This window comes from Taudactylus pleione, unplaced genomic scaffold (assembly GCF_031769625.1).
Source record: "Taudactylus pleione unplaced genomic scaffold, aTauple2 ptg000573l, whole genome shotgun sequence".
NCBI lineage: Eukaryota > Metazoa > Chordata > Amphibia > Anura > Myobatrachidae > Taudactylus > Taudactylus pleione.
Genome location: NW_028284975.1, coordinates 879,578 through 903,330, shown reverse-complemented (window position 1 = coordinate 903,330; position 23,753 = coordinate 879,578). Strand labels below are relative to the sequence as shown.

General features: G+C 44.2%; 1 protein-coding gene across 1 annotated transcript in view; it reads left to right on the top strand.

Annotated features, from left to right (window-relative positions):
• The first annotated feature begins 378 nt into the window (after positions 1-378).
• The window catches only part of LOC148481556 (alcohol dehydrogenase 1-like), a 29,006-nt gene continuing 5,631 nt past the window's right edge, over positions 379-23,753 (top strand). Inside the window, exons 1-6 of the mRNA XM_088453204.1 lie at positions 379-507; positions 8,479-8,580; positions 10,933-11,074; positions 17,998-18,085; positions 20,405-20,624; positions 22,184-22,444. Coding sequence (XP_088309330.1) covers positions 490-507; positions 8,479-8,580; positions 10,933-11,074; positions 17,998-18,085; positions 20,405-20,624; positions 22,184-22,444 — 831 coding nt within the window. The 5' untranslated portion in view covers positions 379-489. The remainder of the gene's footprint in view (positions 508-8,478; positions 8,581-10,932; positions 11,075-17,997; positions 18,086-20,404; positions 20,625-22,183; positions 22,445-23,753) is intronic.

Sequence of the window (23,753 nt, the reverse complement as noted above, 5' to 3'; positions counted from 1 at the left end):
CCCATACGAGATGAAACGTGTTCGGGCCAACAATGTACCCTGAACTTCGCCCATGGACAGATAAGCTCTGTATATTTTATGTCTTGTATATGTGTTACTATTTGTGTTTTACTGCTGATTTAAACTGTGTTTTTATAAAAAAAAGTAATCAAAGTGAAAGATCACTTTTATACATATACATACATAAGCTAATAGGTTTTAGGAATGTAGTTTTTCTAGTGTCGACAAGTAGTGCTTTGCACATTATTATAAGGCATTTCATTACAGAATGTAACTGCAAGACAGGAAAGATAAGAATGTTTTACAAAGTATAATCACATGTTTTTTGACCGATGACCAAGCTCAGATTTGAAGGATAACAGCATAGTAGAATGATTAACCACATGTATTACATAAACACTCATATAAGGCAGACTGAAACATTTGGCAGAGCACTAGTTTAACTCACAGATTTCCTCATTTTACTTTTTTAGTTCAGCATTACCAGACATGGAGACAGCAGGCAAGGTAAGAGCAGATATGTGTTCTATCCATTACCATATTACTGTAGGTAGACCATTGTTTATTATGCTATTATTACATTTACACATACTGTCGATTCATGTGTTTGTTTTCAGGCACAATCATACAGTAAGTCTTCGGACTATACTATACTTTTATTTAATGACCAAATGTCAGTTATATCTTGATAGGTTATAGACCTAGCTCTACCAGTCTTACTATTTATATTGCTCCTTGCAAATTATTTAATTGTGTTAGAGTATACTGCACTGTCAGCTATGTTGGACCAATTGTACAACAAATGTTTCTATTTAAGACCATTTGTACCAACATTAATGAGATCTGAATCATGCAAATTTCAAAACATGCAAAAAATATGAACGGTTATATTAAAATTACTTAAAAAAACCCTTCAAATAAAATGGACAAGAAATATAAAAAATACAAGGCATACTAGTACAGTACTTGGCTACAAGAGTTACAATTATGTCAATAAATACAGTAGATATTAAGTTGACTATTGTTGATAATAAATTGACTCACTATTTTAAATACTGTATAAGTAGAACAGGTTCCAGTTGGTGAGGAGAGAAATAGTCTGATTATGACAGTCTGTCCTATATTAATACACTATTATTAGGAACTTACTTACAGTGCCAGAGAGATTTCATGAGTTGGGGGTATATTTACTAAAGTTAGAGTTTTTAGAAGTGGAGATGTTGCCCATAGCAACCAATCAGATTCTACTTAACATTTAACTAGCACCTTCTATAGGATAATAGCTAGTATCTGATTGGTTGCTATGGGCAACATCTCCACTTCTAAAAGCTCACTTTCGTAAATATAGTCTGATGTGAACCACAGAGAGATAAGTTACTCCATTATAAGCATTAGAGCAATGGTGCAGTAAAAAGCTTGCCTGTAATAATTTAGTTCTTCTTACCCAAATATATATAATTTTCAGGTAGGGAAATCACAGCCCAGACCAAGTGTGTGTTGAATGTTTGTGGAACAGCTGTAGAAGCATTTTAGCCTTAGAAATTATTTCAAAAACTAACTGGATGTGTTTTTTCATTTTGTTATTAGTACCAATTGTTTCAACAGAAGTATGTATGAGTTACTGGTATCATTCACTAAATTTGAAGTTTTCGGGGTTTTTTTTGTTCATCCATTATGTAATACATTATATCAGAACCATTCTAGGGTTGGGGAGTATTTTCTCAGACTCACCATAATAACGTAATGAGACTATAAATAAGAGGCTAAACAATATTCTAAATATCACCGATTAAATATAATTTTAATGTATATTTGTAATAAAATAATATATATATCTCCTCCGAATCCACCTCTAGTTATATTAGTGCATGTGTTTGTTCCAATGTAGTTGACATATAATAATAAAATTGTAATATCTTAATGAAGTGGATAATAAAAACACACTGACAGCTATATTCGCCAAACAATTGATCGGCCAATATTTCGGGTGCCCGTCGGCTAGTGTGCACAAGCGATATGTCTATGAACGACGTCATTCACAGACATATCGCGTTGGCTGTGCTGCACAGCCGATGGCAGATATATCTGTAGATATATCTGTCCATCGGCTAATGTGTACGGGCGATCAGCCGATTGCCCGTACACATGCAGCGGCAGCCGCGGGGATCCGCGGCTTCCTGGAAGATGATGGTCGTTCAGTGTGTATGAACGACCATCATCTACAGATATATCTGCAGATCACTCGATCTGCAGATATAGGGCCTGATTCAGACCCGCTCACTAGATGCGTTCGCTCGATGCGTATGCAAATTCGGGAAGGAAGGCGATCACACGGCAAGACATTAGCATGCCCACTATGTCTTGGCGTGTGATCGCTTTGTGTATGCAGATGCCCACCAGCCAGTCTAAAGACGCCCATGCACGTCATTTCCAGGAACTGTATGCAACCATCGGTACCATCAGATGCATACACAACGCTTGTGGCCTACCACAAGCACTGCGAGCACATCAGTGTAAAATTCAACCATGTGATGTGTAATATGACGCTACCTCTGAAACGGCGTTAAGACACTCAGGCACGCTTGCGTTCGCACCTCCACTCCAACGTTTCTAGCGGCCAGCCCGTCACCACCCACAAACGGCTTCTCCTGTCACTCATTCTGCCGGGCTGTCTTTGTGCAGCGAGCGAACACTTCCCTATCGCTCAGACTGGTTCGCGCAGAGCACTGCAATGCATACGCATGCACAGAATGCAAAAGATCGGCTGGCTGCGTGCAAACGCTTCCTAGCAAGCGGGTTTGAATCGGGCCCTTAGTGTTAAAGCATTTACTTTTCAGTCATTGGGGTCATTCATCATTCATTAAAGTAGATGCAAAGATTGTTTTTCACCTATTGTTGAAGTAACAGACCTATTCATTACAAAGGTAAAGCAGGAGACTTTGCTTTGATTCTATATAGAATTGTCACAGTGCTGGCACTCTGTAGACCTGATGTCATACATGCCGACATTTCACTCCTTCCTTCCAGGAGGGAGTTGTCAGGCATTCTCGGCGGGGGGGCGGATCGCGGTGAAAAGTGGCGTGGTCAAGCGGTGACACGTATATGGGGGTGGAGCATGGGGCGCGACATTGCGATCCCATCATCGCGGCTCTGCCCCCTCTTCACAATGCCGTTACTAATGCCATTGTGCGGCAGGGGGCGGGGCCTTGTTGACGCGATTCAGCGGGACTTTACAGTAAGTGCAAACGGATCGCTGGTGCTTGGGAGGCTTGCCTGCCTTTCCGGGGGGCCTGATGTATGATGTATCTGATGGTCACCTATATGATACGGATGTGTTTGAATTAAAGACCTGTGACAATTACTCAATAAACTACTGGTTTTTAAGAAGTGTTACTGATTTTTCAATTGAGGGAACCTGTGCCAGAAAGGACTTTGGAGCTCATTCAGACCCAGACACTAAGCAATTGATCGGCCAATAATTTGGGTGCCCGTCGGCTAGTGTGCACAAGCGATATGTCTATGAACTACGTCATTCACAGACATATCGCGTTGGCTGTGCTGCACAGCTGATGGCAGATATATCTGTAGATATATCTGTCCATCGGCTAATGTGTACGGGCGATCAGCCGATTGCCCGTACACATGCAGCGGCAGCCGCGGGGATCCGCGGCTTCCTGGAAGATGATGGTCATTCAGTGTGTATGAACGACCATCATCTACAGATATATCTGCAGATCACTCGATCTGCAGATATAGGGCCTGATTCAGACCCGCTCACTAGATGCGTTCGCTCGATGCGTATGCAAATTCGGGAAGGAAGGCGATCACACGGCAAGACATTAGCATGCCCACTATGTCTTGGCGTGTGATCGCTTTGTGTATGCAGATGCCCACCAGCCAGTCTAAAGACGCCCATGCACGTCATTTCCAGGAACTGTATGCAACCATCGGTACCATCAGATGCATACGCAACGCTTGTGGCTCGCAGCCGGATATGCAAATTCTGTGATCGCACAGCCAGGCTAAAGGACACCCTCTATGGCTAATGCTGGCCACACACATAGCGATATTTTACCCGATCTGGCCGATTCCGACACATTGGAACAACAGATCGTTTAAAATATGGGTCAACTCCTGAGTAAATCGTGAGTCCCCACTCACGATCACGATGCGATGCGCGTCCCCGCTGGTCACACATCGCATCGTCAGATCTGCCGTGCAGTAGGGCAGATCTGACAATCTAGGAGGCGATGCACTGTGAAAGTCTGGATGCAGGAGAGATCATTTGAAGATTGGAATCAAATTGTGTGCAGATCGTGTGAAGATCGTGTGCTGAGCTGCCGGGGAGAGTTTCAAGGGAAATCGTACACATCTGCTGATCATGTGCAGATCACTGTGTGTGTGGCCAGCTTTAGAGAAAGACGGCAGAGTGCTCTCACGCCAGTGTAATGACGCCCACTTTTCTTTCTTAGCACACGTCATCTCCAGGAAATGTATGATTAATCAGTAACATCGAGAGCCATCGGAGCTGCTCGCAGCGCCTCAGGTAGACCCTACCCTGCCGCAAGCATTGCGATCACTGCAGGCTGAAATACAACCAGGTGACGTGTACAATGATGTCTCCATGCTAATTATGCACGCCCAAAGAACGGCATTTTGACGCTCAGACATGCCTGCATTCGCACATCCACTCCCCCATTTTCCTGGACCTTCCCCTGTTACCACCCACAAACGGCACTATCTGTCACTCAAAGGAGCGGCACATCTGTGGGCTTCGAGCGAGCACTTCCCGATCAAACAGATTGGTTCGTGCATGGGTATTTTGCTGTATACGCATGTGCAGATGGGCGACAATCGCCCATAGTGAACGATCGCGGCTAAGCATCTGGGTCTGAATCGCCCCCTTTGTTCACGTTTGGATTCTGAGAGAGAGGTTCTGGATTCCTCTTTTTTCCTTTCAAGGCAGCAAACATCACCAAATGACTTGATATCAGTGGTGTCACAAGGAGGGTGCGGGAGGGTACAGGCCACAACCGGGTGACACCCGCCGAGGGGTGACACCAAAGTTCCTCAGTGACAGGAGCCGGGTGCTGCACTGTAGCATTATGTGCAGCACTCGGCTCCTGACACATTGAGGGAGCCGGCACTGCACACACAGTGGTCTCTGGGGGCAGTTCGCACCTACGGGACCCCTCCGAAGTGATTACAATGGGGGTTCAGTCCGCGAGGCTACGCCCCCTACCTGTGAGGCCAAGTCCCTTTTTGCAGGCACACAGCTTAGCCGTGTACACCACAGCCCTCCCCGCAGCGGATGTCACTTTGGGGAGGCGTGTCACTGCTGTATATGACTCCTTGTGTAAACAGGGCACTGATCCATATTCCTTATACAATGCAGGAAATATCACTGATATGTCCTGCTTACATTTCACTCCCAATATGGTCCGCCATCCACTGTAGTATGGGGAACTTCATTCATCAAACTCCAAAACTAATTCTATCAGTGGAATCAGTAGTGGTAGGGATTGTGGAGACATCTGTTTTTTGAAGCAGCTGTCCACGCACAGGTGCAATATTGAATTGCTCTGTTAGCTTAGTATATGCTGCAGCATGTTGCAGCGAGACTGATACTTGACTAACTGGGGACTTTAGTTGCTCTATGATGAATAAGGGGTCTATTTACTAAGCCCTGATAAAGTGAACAGAGATAAAGTCCCAACCAATCAGCTCCTAACTGTCATTTTTCAAACACAGCCTGTGACATGGCAGTTAGGAGCTGACTGGTTGGGACTTTATCTCCGTTCACTTTACCTTTATCCAAGGCTTAGTAAATAAACCTCTAAGTCCCTAGATGTATCAAAGAATTTTGACAGTAAATTTTCAGAAAATGCAATTTTCGGAGGTTTTACCACAGCTATATTGGTTTCCCATATGTATGTATAGGGTCTGCAGCAGATGCTGGAGATATCTGCTGTGGCCCTGCAGCACAGTGGCCCTCATTCAGAGCCGTACGCTCTGAGCAGAGCACACGCTCTGAATGAGGGCCGCCCTCCATAAAAATGGAGCGTCCTCCTGGACGCTCGTATAGCTGTGGGTCACCACCCACAGCCTATACGAGCGTGCAGTTTGATGGCCGCGATGGTCGTGACCATCGAAACTGCGAGCCGGAGCCTGCGGTTGAGGTTTTCAACCGCAAGCCCCGGAGTGATTTTGGCTCTATCAGAGCCAAAATCACTCCCACTGACATCACTAGTGATGTCAGTGGGCCGGCTTCTGACGGGAGGCGTTCCCATGGGAACGCCCCCATCAGGGAGGCACGCCCCCGGCACGCCCACCAAAGGGGGCGTGCTGTCAATCAACATCGACAGCACGCCCCCTTTGATCAGACACAACGAGCGAAGGACTTTCCTTCGCTCGTCGCGTCTGGCGCATGCGCACGACGGAGCTCCCTCCATCGTGCGCATGCTCAGTGCAGACCATCGACCCACTTGCGAGCGGACAGCCGCTTGCGAGTGGGTCTGAATCAGGGCCAGTGTTCCCTATAAGTTTCTAATGGGGTGTGATATGGCCATATGTATCAAACTCTGACAGGTGTACATTTCTAGAGCTTGTGCCTGATAGCTAATGCCATCATTACATGGCGTAAGCCATTGTAGTCTATTAGCTACAATCAGAGCCAGCTCTTGGGTTGTTCGACCAGTGCGGTCGAACAGGGGCGCCACCCCATAGAGGGCGTACCCCTCCTCAACATCCCGATTTCAGCTCCACCTATGGGCCGAAGTGGCCCGCTGGTGGTCAAATCGGAAGGTTGGGGACCCCCACTGCCTGCGGCGGTGGCCGATCCCGGAGTAGCTGAATGGATGCTGCGCGCATGCGCTTGGCATCCATTCAGTGCCGGGAGAGAGCTGGGGGAAGCCCAGGTAGTGACGGAGTGCTGTGCTTACCCTCAGCCTGAGGTCATTTGGAGGCACGCCATGCGGGCATGCCTCCAAATAATGTCACTTAAGGGGCATGGCCTATGGTAATTAGGCCATGCCCCCAGTTTCGGTCGCGCCCTGCTTCGCCACATGCGAGTATTGATCGCTATTAACTGTACTGGAGCCGGCCCTGGCTACAATTCCATAATGTGGCCCTGAGAGCGATCCATAGAATTCCACTCCGATGGTGGCCATGAGTGCTTGTTCAGCCTAATGGCTGTGCATTACATCACATGCGTAAGTGAAGGAGCATATTGGCAGACCTTACCGAAGGTATGTATGGCAAAGATGGACTTTAAAGATCACATTATAAATGCGATCATGGATACATCTCCTCCTAAGAACGTATTTAGACTCTGTTGACCACAAATGCTGTATGAGACCAAAGGGTTTATTGACAAAATTTCTGCTTTCATAGCAACCGACTATATGAATTTTCATCTACCGAATGTAAAACAGCAATACTATTAAGTGGCAATAACCAACGGCTTTGAAATGGGGTGTGCGACTGGTGATACCATCCAAGGCCAGGGGGGCACAGTAGCTGCCCCTTGACTGTAACCTTTCGCAACTTATGGGGTGCCTGGAGAGAAAGGTGCAGGCCACCAACCTTCCTGGTATACAGCAGCTGTTCTGTGATGCTATGACGTCATGTGCACCTGGAGTGGGGGTGTTGGTCCATTATATTTTTAGGAAACAAAGTTGTATCTTGTTTTGAAATATAACTTATTTAATTTTTGTTTGAAAAATGCTGTTCCCCTTTCTAGTCATTTAAAAAAGTTGAATAAAATATGTGGTGGAATAAAAAAGCCTAACCTGAGTGTAGTTTGATTCGGACCTCTGATTGTTTCTACAGTGTTCTTCTTTTGGGTCTGATGCACACTTACATATGAAAAATATCATTAGATGGATGCAAAACTATATTAGTCTACATTCACTGTATTTTCATCGGTTTTTAGTATCTCTGCAAATTTTTGATTTTTTGTGGCAATTATATATGTGAATAGTATCAAATATGTAAAAATATATTCTTAAAGAATGTAAACATTTCAGCAAATCCAAAACTAAATAATGTATGCTATGCATATGCACTAATAGAACTGACGTCTGTTTTGTGGATGTAACTTGTTTTTGCACTGCATATGCCCTGGAGCCAAGTTTATGCAAATATGGCCTATACAGAGTACTACGCAACTTAGGGCCTGATTCAGAGGCGCGTCAAGGATAGGGCTGATATAAATGCACACTCAGGGTAACGATGGCTAAGAAAGTGAGCACAGGGAAATAGTAGACTGACATCAGAGATACTCTACCTACAATTTTGCATACCGTTTGGTCAAATATAAGAATTGCACAATGTGAAAGTGATTACGGCCATCTTGAGTTCAGCTTTGCATTAGGGCCAAAGTGACTTTATAGTTATGTTAAAACTAGGTATAATATAATGTTTATTGTGATTACTTATCAAAACATTAAAGCCAATGAGTTTTAATCACATCATTAGGTGATCAAATGCAAGGCAGCAGTGACATGGGAAGCAAATCAACCATTTTCTGTTGAAGAAATAGAAGTGGATCCACCTAAAGCCCATGAGATACGCGTTAAAGTAAGTGTTCATCCTCCTCCTTATTTATAATAAATATTATATAGTAGAGTGAAATTTGAAGAATAAGTTGAACTATTATGAAGTTTAGATTATTTATTCATTGTTTGTCACTGCCCTGAAATGATCTGTCTCTAGCATGTGGGGTGCCTGGAGAGGTGTCCTACTGCATTGAAGGTGCAGGTTGAGGCCCGTAGCGTTTCTTGTTCTGTGACATCATGACATCACCTCCGCCAGGGGTTAGAGGCTGCATGGGTTGCAAAATATAGAAAAATGTTCCATAAGGTATATAATAATGTAGTAAACATTTGTATAAAATAAATAAACTAAACATTTATATATTCTATAAGAGAAAGTTATTAGCATGCACATAATAATTCAGAAACATCCATGCAGTTAGAGATTGTGGGGCCCATTTAACAATAGTCACATACTCAATGTGATCTGGGCGCAGTATTAGCTCCCACGATCGCATTATGATAATAGCGCACAAATGTATTAAGCAGCACAAAAAGCAACCGTAGCTCATATCTGTGATATGCTCAGAATGAAGTGACTGCCTCAGCGGTCTCTTGACTCCTCTATAGGGGCTCCAAGGCATTCACGATCTACAGACCATTCATGTGCGGTGTCTATTGCCGGTAAATTTTGCAAAGTGTAGTCCATAGGCTACTGCAACACAATACCATCTTTAGATGGCATAAGCTGCAGGGGCCGGAATGCGAAGAGCTTGGTAAATCTGACAGCTTTTAGGTTTCTATGGGGGTTGTGGCTGCTGTCAGAAATGGAAGGACCGCGATATCTGCTGCGATCTCTCCTTAGTACGTCTGGGGGATACGTAATATTTGCGAGTATCCCCTGAAAACAGCTGCTTCTGGGAATTATCTGCAAATATTTAAGGATAATTAGGCCCCTGTGTTAGACATCCAGTTAGAACAGTTAAGCTTCTCACTAATACAGCAACAAGGAGTGTCATAAATTGAAACTGTTGTTGCTATGGGGTTTGTTTATTAAGTGGTGTAGAGACCAAAGTCTGGCGAGACTGGGATTAAGGGCCTGATTCAGAGCCGGACGCTATTTGCGCTCGCTCGTTCAGAAAATAGGGGTGGCTATTCAAATGAACCGTTCGCTCTTTGCGGTCTGCTCACGCCTCTATGTCTGAACGAGCGAACAAAACTTGCGGTCATTTTTTAAAAAAATACGCCCCCTGGCCGCTCGCATCCTACGTCATGTCCGCTATTTATTAGATTAATCGAGTACACCGACCAGGGTATGAACTGCTCACTATTCTTGTGGTTGTTTTTTGCTACCACAATTTTGCGAGCAGTTCTGGCTATAAAATAACCCAGTGACGTGGTCAATGACGCTGCTGTATTAATTATGCACACCCTTAAAACGCCCGTCTTGACCTTTAAGCACGCCTGCGTTCGGATCTCCACTCCCCGTTTTCAAGCACCTTCCCCTGTTATCACCCACATACGCCTCATTCTGTCACTCAAAATAGCAGGCATTCGCTATTTTGCGAGCACACGATTTTCAGCCGCACTGACTGGATCGCGCATGCGTATTACGATCCATACGCATGCGCAGTTGGGCAAACATCGCTTGGAGCGAACGAGCAGCCGCTTACGAGCGGCTCTGAATCAGGCCCTAAATCCCAGAAAAAGGCTTTTACATTACTTCATGTTATCACTAATCAGGGAATGTTAACCTAATTACCTGTGCTTACCACCGTCCTATTAGACCTCTATGTTAATGGCAAATTACTTTACTTATCAAGCTGCAAAAAGTCAGGATGACATTAGAGGTAAATAACCCTTGGCACAGTTGCGTGTGTAATAAACTAGGCATAATTTGCCAATTCAGCATGGTTTTACCATTAATACAACCTCTTGACCTTAAAGATATCATTTTTAAATGCAATTACATTTTATATTAAAATTGCAATTTTTGCATTTATTAATAACTATCAAGACAATATTCTCCTTTGTGCATATGACACTTCGTTACAGTGTAATGCAACTATCATTTACTGCTGTCAACCACATCTTTACACTATAATGGGTGGTAGGTATGTACACTTATGCCTGACATACGTCTAGCGCAAAAGATACTGTTTTTAAACTGCATATGTTGTGATGCATCCTTAACAAGATAAAATACATTCATATATATAACTCTAAATGAGTTCCTAAGTGTTGAATAATAAAATAAATAATAAGAATAAAATAATATAATTAACATTAAAGCTATATTAACATTTTTTTAAGGAAATCCTTGGTGAAAATAAATACTAGCGAGATCCCAAGGAAACTGCTCTGGAGTTTTTGTACTCATTTGGGTCTCTTGTTTCAGATTGTGACTACAGGAATCTGTCGTTCAGATGAACATGGAGTCACCGGTGATCTCAAAGATGTGGTATTTCCAGTTATTCTTGGTCATGAAGGTGCAGGCATTGTAGAAAGTGTTGGAGAGGGAGTGACAGGCTTCAAAGCAGGTATGACATGCTGAGTATTCATTTTGGCTTTTGGAAGGTACCTACAGTGACAGATCTCATCTTCTGTTTATCTGCAAAATATGTCTCTACTAAATATTGAGAGAATGATAGTACCTGGTATGCTACTTTTTGTAACATACTGTATATACATAGCTAAGTGGAACTGTTTGACCTAGGTTAGGGATTATTATGACCTATTTTGAATAATTAAAGTATCCTGTACCCAGGGCTGTGATCAGAAATTATGGGGCCCGGGACTGCCAAAATAGGCAGAACCCCCCCCCCCACAACCCCAGACACTTACCTTAGTTACCTCACTTTTCTTCTTATTCTGTTCTAGCTGCTCTCCAGTCCTCACATGTTCCTCTCTTATTCAGTGGCACAGCGTGACGTTATGATGTCCTGTCGGTTAACAAGAAACACTTTATTGTACAGGACAGGCTCAACATAGGTAGGAGGCAGAAGGTGACAGGAGAGAGAGGGTGATGTGGAGACAGTGATGTAGGAGGGATGCAGAGGGTGACGGGAAGAGGAAGTGGGTGATAGTGAAAAGCAGAATGTTACAGGGAGAAAGTGATGCCTTGTAGAGGGCAGAGGGTGACAGGAGAGAGAGGGTGATGGTGAGATAGTGATGCAGGGGCAGGCAGATGGTGACAGGGAGAGGCAGTGGGTAATGCAAGGGAGAGGGTGACAGGCAGAGGCAGTGGGTGATGCCAGGGTATGGGCGATGGGGGAGTCAGAAGGTGATGCCAGGGGTTGGCAGTGGGTTATGTGGAGTATGATTGGGAGAGGCAGTGGCTGGCAGGAGAGATAGGTGACTGGTAGAAGTAGTGGGAGATGGAGAGGTAGTGGATGACAGGAAAGGGTGAAGGGAGTGGGTGAGGGGAAGAGGCAGTGGGTGATAGGGAGAAGCAGAGAGTGACGGGGAGAGGGTGATGCCTTGTAGAAAGCAGAGAGTGACAGGAGAGAGAAGGTGATGGGGAGATAGTGACAGAGGAGAGAGGCAGAGGGTTACGGGGAGAGGGTGTGAGGTAGAGGCAGTGGGTGATGCCAGGGATAGAGTGTCAGGGAGAGATAGGGTGCCAGGCAGTGGGTGACAGGGAGAGGGTGAAAAGGAGAGGCAGTGGGTGTGCTAGGTAGAGGATGAAAGGCAATGGGTGACAGCTAGAGGATAATGTGGAGAGGCAGTGGTTAATATATAGGGAAGCACTGGGCTGGTTGGAAAGAGGTCACTGAGATGGTAGTGGAAGAGAGGAACACTAGGTTGGAGAAGGGGTGCACTGGGCTGAATGATGGAGGGATACTGTGACTGGACTGGCTGGGGGGGGTTCTTTGCTGAGAGGCAGTTAGATGGAGGTAGTGGGCTGGTTACTATGTGTAATTTTAATATATTTGGTACAGGCACAGCATGTGAATACAAAGTAAAAAATACACCTGACCTTACCTATATGGTGGTTTCTCTGTGATGGGAAACCTCTGAAGAAATTGATTCTCCCTTGGCAGACAGTGTCTTCAGTTGGTATTCACTATTCATGTAGGAAATCCCATTGTCCAGAAGATGCCTGTTCGTGTAGGAATATAGATAATGTCATTATCATACATCAAAGGTTCAACCAGACTCACCACCTGTGTCCCCTCCGGCCTCCTGCCCATGTGTCTCTCTAGCTTTCTGCTCCATGTCCCATCTATCCCTGTGTCTTTCCAACTACATACCCTGTGTCATCTCCAGCCTCCTGCTTCCTGTGTCACCTCCAGATCCCTGCAACATTCCAGATTCCTGCCTTGTGTCTCTTCCAGCATCCTGCTCCCTGTGTCACCTCCTGCTCCATGTCCCCTCCAGCCCCCTGGGTCTCTCCAGCCTCCTGCACTATATCGCCTCCAGCTCCCTGTGTCTTCTCCATATTCCCTCTAGCTTCCCTCCTGTACAGTATCTCTCCTGCCCCCTGCCCTGTGTTGCCTCCAGCTCTGTTTCACCTCCAGCTCACTGTGTCATTCAAGCCTACTACTCCATGTCATTCTAATCTTCTGATCCATGTGTCACCTCCTGCCCCATGTCACCTGAGCTTCCTGCCTTATGGAACTCTAGCCTTCTGCCTCCTTTTCTTTCCAGCCTTCGACCCCATGTCTTTTCAGCTCCCTGCCCCTTGTCTTTCCAGTCTCCTGCCCTTTTCTTTCCAGCCTTCTGTCCCCTTGTCTTTCCAGCCTCCTGCCCCTTGTTTTTCCAGCCTCCTGCCCCCTTGTCTTTCTAGCTTCCTGCCCCTTTTCCACCCCTTTGTCTTTCCAACCTCCTGCCCCATCTTTCAAACCACCTGCCCTCTTGTCTTTGCAACCTCCTGCCCCCTTGTAATTCAAGCCTCCTGCCCCCTTTCCACCCCCAGCTTTCAAACCACCTGCCCCCTTGTCTTTCCAGCCTTTCACCCCCTTGTCTTTCCAGCCTTCCACCCCCTTGTATTTCCAGCCTCCTGCCCCCTTGTCTTTCCAGCCTCTTGCCCCCTTGTCTTTCCAGCCTCCCGCTCCTTGTATTTCAAGCCTCCTGCTTCCATCTTTTAAGCCACCTGTCCCCAGGTCTTCCCATCCTTCTGCCCCATGTATTTCAGGCCTCCTGCCTCCATCTTTCAAGCTACCTGCCCCCTTGTTATTCCTGCCTCCTGCCCACTTTCAACCCCCATCTTTCAAGCCACCTGCCTCCTTGTCTTTCCAGCCTCCCCCTTGTCTTTCCAGCCTTTCGCCCCCTTGTCTTTCCAGCCTCCTGCCCCCTTGCCTTTTCCAGCCTTCCGCCTCCTTGTCTTTCAAGCCTCCTGTCCTTGTCTTTTAAGCCACCTGTCACCTTGTCTTTCCAGCCTCCTGCCCCCTTTCTGCCCCTTGTCTTTCCAGCCTACTGCCCCATCTTTCAAGCCACCTGCCCCCTTTCTGCCCTCTTGTCTTTCCTGCTTTCTGCCCCCTTGTCTTTCCAGCTTTCTGCCCCTTGTCTTTCCAGCCTCCTGCCCCGTCTTTCAAGCCACGTGTCCCCTTGTCTTTCTAGCCTTCTCCCCTTGTCTTTCCAGCCTTCCACCCCCTTGTCTTTCCAGCCTCCTGACCCCTTGTCTTTCAAGCCTCCTGCCCTTGTCTTTCAAGCTGCCTGTCACCTTGTCTTTCGCCTCCTGCACCCTTTCTGCCACCTTGTCTATCCAGCCACCTTCCCCCTTGTCTATCCAGCCACCTTCCCCCATATTTCAAGCCACCTGCCCCCTTTCTGCCCCCTTGTCTTTCCAGCCTGTGTCCCCCACTCTTACAATTTGCATGGTTCTTTGGTAGCTGGTCAGGCTCTCCCGTGCAGCCGTCAGCTCCTCTCTTTGGCAAGGAGCACAATGTGACATCACAAGGTCAGCAGTGCACTCCCAGGAGTCCTGCAGGTAGGACTAGGAACTGTCACACCACCGAGCTACATGGTTTTGCTTGGCAGTGCAGCGGCAGTTCCTGCATAATGGCGATGGATGGTACGGCATACCGGCTGCCAATTATTTAATGGTACGCCATACTGCTATATGGAAGACAGAGTGGGAGAGCTTTCCTGGGCTTGTGCATTGGTAGTGGCAGGGTTTAGGAGAAGGAGGGCTCCCAGAGTGTCCAGCCATGGCGTTGAAAGGAGGTGGAGTGGGGGGTTCCGGACTGTAATTAGACAGTAATTAGATAGACAATGTCTAGATAGACCCCAGATGTTAGACAGTCAATAGGTCGACAGGTACAAATGGTCGACAGGGTCTAAAGGTCGACATGAAACTGGTCGACAAAAAATAGTCTACACATTTTTTTTTATGGTTAGGTTTAGGCACTTACTGGAGGGTTAGCGTTAGGCACTTACCCCCATGGTTAGGGTTAGGCACTTACCCAGACGGTTAGGGTTAGGCACCAGGAGGGAGGGTTAGGGTTAGGCACTTACCGTAGGGTTAGAGTTAGGCACTAGAAGGGACAGTTAGGGTCAGGCACCTACCCCGACGGTTAGGGTTAGGCACCAAAGGGAGAGTTAGGTCTAGGGTGAAGATTAGGGCTAAAAAAAAAAAAATCATGTGTCAACATTTTTTTGTCAACCATTTTCATGTTGACCTTGTGGCCATGTCGACCATTTGTACTTGTCCTCCTTCTTACATGATGACCTTTAGTGTGTCAACCTATTGACCCTGTCGACCTTTTTTCCCTGTCGACCTACTAACTGTCTAACATCTGGGGTCTACCTAGACATTGTAAATCTAATTACTGTCTATCTCTTATACCACACCCAGAGTGGGAGGGGTCCTCCCGGAGGGCTTACCTGGGCTTGTGCGGCGGCAGGGTCTAGAAAGGGGTGGACCCCCTAAGTGTCCAGGCCTGGGACTCCAGTCCCAGCAGTCCCCCCCTGATGATGGCCCTGTCTGTACCCAGGGGCATATGGAGGGTGGTTCCAGTGGAGCACAAGCTCTGGGCACCAAACAGATCAGAGGGCACTGGCTGCAGCTGGAGTCCGACTCTGGCATTTATTTAATACCAAACAGACTGCCGGGTGCAGTCTGTTAGCTGCAGCACACAGCCGCCCACAACAGTCTGCAGTTATGGGCTCCTCCCTGCTGTTTGTCTCCCTCCAAGCTTGTCTACTCCACTGCCGAGAGAGAGTAGCAGCAGTAGCTTGTGGATATCAGCAGTGAGAGGCAGTGCTACAACCACACTGCAGCCCTAGCACAACCTCTCCCTGTAAGACACGCCCCATCCCTACCAGACACGACCCCTCCCTGCCCAGACATGCCCCCTCTAAGCCCGAGTAAGGAAAAAAAAATCACATTTAACTGGGGTGAGGTGAGAAGCTGATACACCAAGCGCACAATCAAGGTAATTTCTTCCCAGCTAAACCCTCTCCACATCCCTAATCCCTGCCCTGCCCTCAGTAACAGGTCCCTACATCACATGAAATCTCCACATCCCTGGTTCCTGCCCTCAGTAGCAGGTCCCTACCTCTATATAATAATCTGCGACTCTGTACTTCTGTACTGCAAATCTTCTTCAATCATATCATCACTTTTACCTGTAACCAACTTACATGTTTATGGGGCAGGTCACTTAGTAACAGAATAGAGATTATATACAGTATATAATCTGTTAGGTGAGCTGACCTTTACCCCTGGGTGGAAACTAGGGAGTGTAGACATGCACTGGGCAGAGAGAGGTGGGGTACAGAACGTCACAGGGAGGACAGGGAAGGGTTGAGGTCAGCACAGGATGCATTTATTATACAGCAAAAGATGGGTCTCTGTAGACCATTTATGACTTTTTTAAAATGTCAATTTAGCCTCATATTCTGGCCACGCCCACTTTGGTAAACTTCGGTAATAGGGGGGTGTGCCATAGTATAGGCAGGCAACATGGCACCATGCTACACCTCTGCCTGTACCCACACTGTGTGCAATTAATGCCTGTAATGACAATCACTGTCTACATTTTACAAATGTAATCAAATAGATATTTTTATGGCAGCTTTATTTTTTGCAGTTGGAAAACTTTTAGGAGGGAATTTTGCGATTTTTAAAAACTTTTTTTTACGTGCTATTCAATTACTCCCCGTTTTTTGCACCTGAAAAAATATCTATTACCGGGCGATAACACATAGAAGCCGTGAAAAGATCACGGACCTATGTGTTTTTTCGTCCGCGAACGGAATAACAGGGCTGATTATTGGGGATTTATTTTCGCCTGCTGGGGGCAGGTGAAAAAATTCCGAGATGACTGCTGACTTCAGGGCCAATTGAATAGCCCCCGGGGGATCAATTAGCAGTGTTAAATTACTGTGACTAATTGAATTCCCCCCTTAGTCAGAATAATTATTCTCATACAATTTTTTCTCCTGATATACCCTAATTTACAGAATTATAATGAATACACATTCAAATGTACTTATCCCCAATATAAAGCATGTTTTGGGAATTTAAAATGAGAGATGTATAATTTCATATGGAATTTTCTTTTTATAAGAAAAACAAGTAATCTTTATACTTCAAGCCAGAAATCATTAGACATTGTATTGTTTAAATACAACTTTGTTTCTTACGAATAAAAATATAATGTTCATTGTAATCAACAATATCTGATTACTACAGTACTATTATCATACGGATGTCTTTAAAATGTATATGTGCTTAAGTAAGGCTTGCCAGTAGTAGTAGAATCATAGGATTAGCAAGCAGGGGACACTGAATTATGTTAATACTGAGAAACAAGGAATTGTTGGTTACCAGCTAGTAAACCTCCCAGGAGAAACACTGTCAGATTGGGTTCGGTATATTATGTTGACATTCATAATGTTGACACGACACTGTTGACATTTTGAGCATGTTGACACTGATGAAATGTTAACATGGCCAGAGTGTCGACAAAGTCTTTTCCAGGTTTGTCCATCCCCTAACCCATTACCCTAACAGTAATGTCGATATTTTGTCCCTTTTGACATTTTCCAGGCGTCAACATTTATTATATTGACATTTTAATGCTGTTGACACCATAGCTCTACATACTGGTAGACAGAACCAATGTTGATATCTTTGTCATAATTTTACAGTTTGGAATGCTGTGAATTATGCAGCATTGCTGTCATTATAGCAGCGCAAGCCATGCAGGTAGCAGCACGCACTGATCAATCTCCGTGCCCTTCATCCTGCAGTCAATATAAGAAGACTGAGGTTATAGTGGTAGACAAAACACATATAAATAAGAGAATGGAATGTTGGGAAGAGCAAAACATACAAGCAAAGCTTTTTTTTGTGTGGTAACATTTATTCAAATTGGTTGGTTTGAGTTTGATCCTGAAGATGCAGCAATGTCAAGAGAGGGGGTGGGGTGGGGGGAAGGGACATGTTCAGGCAGCAAGGAAGGTAGCCATACTGCTGTTTATGTGACATTTAAAGCTTTATTTTACTTTTCAGGTGATAAGGTCATTCCACTGTTTGTTTCTCAGTGTGATCAGTGCCCTACGTGCAAAGACCCAAGAAGCAATCTCTGCCTTGCAGCAAAGTAAGTCATACAGTCACGTACTGTATGGAGAAAATCTTGTTTGTGTCCTTCTCATAAAAAAATTACAAGCATTTATCACATCCTTAAAATCAATTGTACTAGCCTATGTAAAATGAACATTCTTGGAATGTTACAAAAAAGTTAATGGAGCACTAGAGCTGCCAGCCTATGCTGGTATCGGCAAAGTTTGGGGGGGGGGCAAAAAAGCCAAAATGTCAATACAGCACTAGGCTACAGAATACCAAAAATGGTGCCACAATAATAGGGATACTGGAGTCATGGAATCCCCTAGCCCTAGCCCAGTCAGCATGGATCTGTGTTGCCCGGTGTGAGTGGGCCTGCAGAAAAAATTCCAGACCCTCCCTAAAAAAAGTTCCTGTGCTGAAAGGGCTCCTCCCATACCCTTTAGTAAAATTGAAAGTTAGGTATAGTAATATTTCCATGGGCTACTGATTTCAACGTTCAATTTATACAAACTCTGAATAAATTGGATGACAAACAACAAAACATTAATATTGCTGTTTTGTTTTTCTAGAAATTATCCAGGAAAGTACAACAAACAGTTTATATTTATATACTGTATATATAAAAAATATCACTGTTACTCTGAGTACTGATAGGATATTACAGTTTGTGTTATACAGAAGTGGCTAATCTCCTACATCATTTATTTTACACAGCATTCTCTATTGTACTAATCCCAGTTATAAGGAGAAGGTGCACAAGTGTTATAATATAGAAATTTGATAGATCCCCACAGCACCATTTATGACACGTCACCAAGAAACACATTAGTTCTGTGATGCTATCTTATTTCATTATGTGGGCTGATATATTGAAAACATATTTTGTTTTTAAACTTTTTTCACCATTTCCATTCTATGATGCACAATTCTTCTATTATTTATTGCCTATAGTATTCTGCTGATTTTATTAAAATGAAAATAATGTTATAGCCCTATAAAATAATAAAAGTTAAGTTTTAAATACTGAGCACCACACTAAACATGTTTTCTATGCTGTTCAAATAGTACAGTGAGGCACATGCCTGTGTCATGCTTTTAATGCAAAATTCTAGGCCCAGAAGGTTATATTTATAAATAGGAGTGTTGTTTATTCTCTTATCATGAACCAGATTTAGAGAAAAACGTTTGTTCTCATACCTAAAAGCAGTATTCAGTTAGTGACCAGTATTCACTTAGGGCCTGATTCAGCAAGGATTGCAGTTACTAATACGCAGGCAATCGGACGATTGTTGTGTTCTGCACATGCATCGCAGTGCTCATGAACGAACTAGCTATAGCGATCAGGACTGCGATCACAGAGGCTACGCAGACCCATTGCAGAGTGATTGACAGGAAGTGCTGTTTGTAGGTGGTGATGGAGGGTGGTCGGAGAAATGCAGGTGCGCCAGTGCGTTTCAATAAATTATCCATTGCGGTACCATACGCAGCCTGAAGCCTCATAGCGTGCGCTGAAGTTATCAATTCCTGAGTGAGGTCTGACCTGCCTTACCTGTGTGTATGGATCCGATGTTACTCGATGTTACCAATTATTTTGCTTTGTTGCCAAAGTCTACGGATGTGAGTAAGGGGAAGCGGGCGTCCTTATTTTAGACGTGCCAGTGCGTTTCAATGTTGTTGCATGGGCGTGCATAAATTATCCACTGCGATACCATACGCAGCCTGAAGCCTCATAGCGTGCGCTGAAGTAAGCAATTCCTGAGTGAGGTCTGACCTGCCTTACCTGTGTGTATGGGTCCGATGTTACTCAATGTTACCAATTATTTTGCTTTGTTGCCAAAGTCTACGGATGTGAGTAAGGGGAAGCGGGCGTCCTTATTTTAGACGTGCCAGTGCGTTTCAATGTTGTTGCATGGGCGTGCATAAATTATCCATTGCGGTACCATACGCAGCCTGAAGCCTCATAGCGTGCACTGAAGTAAGCAATTCCTGAGTGAGGTCTGACCTGCCTTACATGTGTGTATGGGTCCGATGTTACTCGGTGTTACCAATTATTTTGATATGTTGCCAAAGTTTCCGGATGTGAGTAAGGGGAAGTGGGCGTCCTTATGTTAGGTTGCGATTGCAATGCGAATTCAAACATTTGCATGAGACCACTGATATTATCAACTGCTTTGCATGCGTATTAGCAGAATAGCGATCCTTGCTGAATCAAGCCCTTAGTCATTGATCCAGATGATGAAATTCTGTGCTGTCACTGGTGAACAATTGCAGCATATTAGAGTCCTAACATAAACAATAAATAAATAATACTGAATATGTTCCCATGCTTGTATTGTTTTCTGTCTCACACTAGCATAGGCAGACCTATGGGCCTGATGTCCGATGGAACTACAAGATTTACTTGCAAAGGAAAGAAAATTAATAATTTCATAAACACCAGCACATTCACTGAATACACTGTCCTTAGTGAATTTAATTGTGCTAAAATCGAAGATGACACAACTATGGGTAGTGTCTGCCTTATAGGATGTTGCTTCGCTACTGGTTATGGATCTGCTATAAAGACTGCTGAGGTACTGTACAATATATGTGTTCTAAATGTTTCTTCTATTTGAATGAACTAGTATAAAACAAGATACTTTTAAATAAATTTAAAATTAGAAAGTTAATTGCTTAAACATTCCATTTTAGATTATTGCTCAGTGTACAACCAATCTTAAGAAATAATATAAGAAAAACAAATATTTTAGTTTTGAGTGTGAAAAATTAATATAAAAAAAAATACAAAAACAAAAGCATAGTGTCCTTGGAAGCAATTTTCATTGAACTGCTGAAGTCCCTGATGGCTGTTAGGGTTCTATCCCATACTTCTCTCAAAGCTTTCAGCTGGATTGCTTCCATTCTTTATATCAATATTATATATAGATATTATACACATATATACATAATCTTGTAATTTACTTATTGTCAGGACTTCAAACAAACAAACAGCATTTAAGCACATATCCAGATTTGACCTCTATTAAATTGGCCAGCTTGTCTAACATTGATTGCCCCGTATGCAGGATACAGCACCTCTTAAAACCATAAACTCCACCCAAGCTATAGCCTATTTAATTGGTCTTAAACCCAGGTCTTTCTCTCCCTGTGAGCAAGATGTATCAAGTCCCATAAATACATTGAAATACATCCCGCCTCTGTTTGCCTGCATACTGGCATTTTTTGTTGCCAGTATGATGGCAATGAAAAGATAATGGGTGTGGTTTGGGTATATTAAGGAGTGACCTAAATATCTTCATTTTGTAATAAGGAATGTTTGCAGATATGCATGCTGACCTAGCTCTAATACTCTATATACCATTCATACTTAAGTAATGCATTGCATAGGAGGCCATATTCAGGTTTCTTACGTGGGCTTGCCACCCAGTTGACAGTGATGTCACAGAGGCTACCATATAAAATCATACTTGCTGACTTTTAGTTGCACCTCTCAGGGAGAGGTCAAGATATGAGATGTAACTGACCATTTCGGGGGTGGGGTAGAGCTTACACATCATTAAGCCCTTTCCCAATCACTGCAAAATGCCATTAATCACGAGTCCCTGGGGAAAGGACTAAAATTATGCAAATCATGTCATGTTAGCCCCGACCCCTACATACAGACCACGATGTATAACATTATTTCTCCATCCTGCCAACTTTACTAGGAAGTGGGTGGGATGTGGGAGATCCATCCATTCTTCTGGTGATGAAGGGGACTACCCAAAAAATGAGGAGTGCCCCGCACTTTCTTGAAAGGTAGGCAAGTATGTATAAAATGTGGGTAGTTTGTGGGACAGTCTTTGGACAGCCTGAACAGAGAGATGAGAGGTTGCAGCACACATAAGATTGCACAGTAACTATGAATAAACTAACATTTAGAAATATCATGCTGCAAATTGTACATTTCCAAAGCATGGGGTTATATCATATATCCTAAGTGAGGACAAAACTGGTCGTATAGGGAAAGGTGATGCACAGTCTTCAGAATGAACTGAAAGCAGTAGTTTAGAGCTCCTGTATTCCCTTCAACCCCCCCCCCAACCTCCTACACTGCAATATTTAATCAACATTGTGTTTTATATTTGTATAGGTAAAACCAGGATCCACATGCGCTGTGTTTGGGTTAGGTGGGGTTGGACTCTCCGTTATTATGGGCTGTAAGATAGCAGGTGCATCACGAATCATTGGAATAGATATCAACAAAGATAAGTTTGAGAAAGCTAAAGAACTTGGAGCAACTGAGTGTATTAACTCTGCAGAGTGTGACAAACCTATCGCCCAGCTGCTGCTTGAACAAACTGGTGGTGGAGTAGACTATGTTTTTGAATGCATTGGCAATATTGAAACTATGGTAAGTATATAACAAGATTATAACTGTATAGGGCATTATTTTTGCATCAAACACCAGAAGATATACATTTCCAGTCTCTGCAATCCACTTCTGTGTTTATGTTTGTTAATATCCCTGCTGATTCTTGTAGATCCATCTGCAGCATTATGCCATTCCATTCGCTATCCTCATATGGAATCCATTCTATATGTTTTCGTTCTATGGAATTAATTTCAAACCCGCTCATAATTTAGAATAATTTGGATTGCATTATCCTGGTTTGCTTCCTTTTTCACTACACCTTCTGTTTCTCATTCAGACATGGTTTCATTTGCTGCCGCTGCAACAGGTTTTTATGCAGCTGTGACTGTGGGGGTAGATGTACTAAGCTCTGGAAAGTGATAAATTGGGGAGTCATAAACTACCAGCCACTCAGCTTCTGTCATCTTACAGGCCGTGTTTGAAAAATGACAGTTAGGAACTGATTGGTTGGTAGTCTATCACTCTCCAATGTATCACTTTCCAGAGCTTAGTACATCTTTATGCTAATGCCGCAGTTGACTGTTTACTTCTGAGACGCCCACTGGCTGTGGAGCTAATACGTCACTATGCGTATTAAGAAGCACCATCAGTCGCAATGAGGAGGAAATTATGGTATAAGTGAGAGAAGGAAAAGCACATGAAGAAAGAGGGCCCTGCTTGTGAGAGCTTACAATCTAAAGGGGATGGGTATGGGTTGCCGACGTTTGGGCTCCCAGCTGTCAGAAACCAGATACCGGTATCCCATCAGGGTTGGAATACCAACAGTTTGTCAGTCGGTATCCTAACCCTTTCCCTGCCCATACCATAACCCTAACCGTCCCTCTTCGGTGTCTAACCCAAACCTCCCCCCTAGTGCCTAAGCCTAACCTCCCCCTTCTTGCACCCTAAACCTAACCCTCCCCTCTTACTGCCTAACCCTAACACTCTCCCTAGTGCCTAATCCTAACCCTCCATGTAACCCCACTACTTACCTTCAGGATTCCAGCAGTTGGGATGCCAGCACAGGGATTCTCTCCACCAGAATCTCCTCCATCAGTATTTTATCCGCATCCTATGTAAAGATAGCATTGCTCCTTGTAATATATTACCTTAGTAACTACAGAGCATTGCAAGTAGATGCCATACAATTCAAAGAATATCAGTGACCATATAATGCTGAAAGCATCAGTGACTGCAAACACAAGACAGAGAGCATAAACAGTCACCATATAATATAGAAAGCATTGGTGATCACCATAAAAAAATGAGAACATCAGTGACCATCATACAATTCAGGGAGCATTAGTGA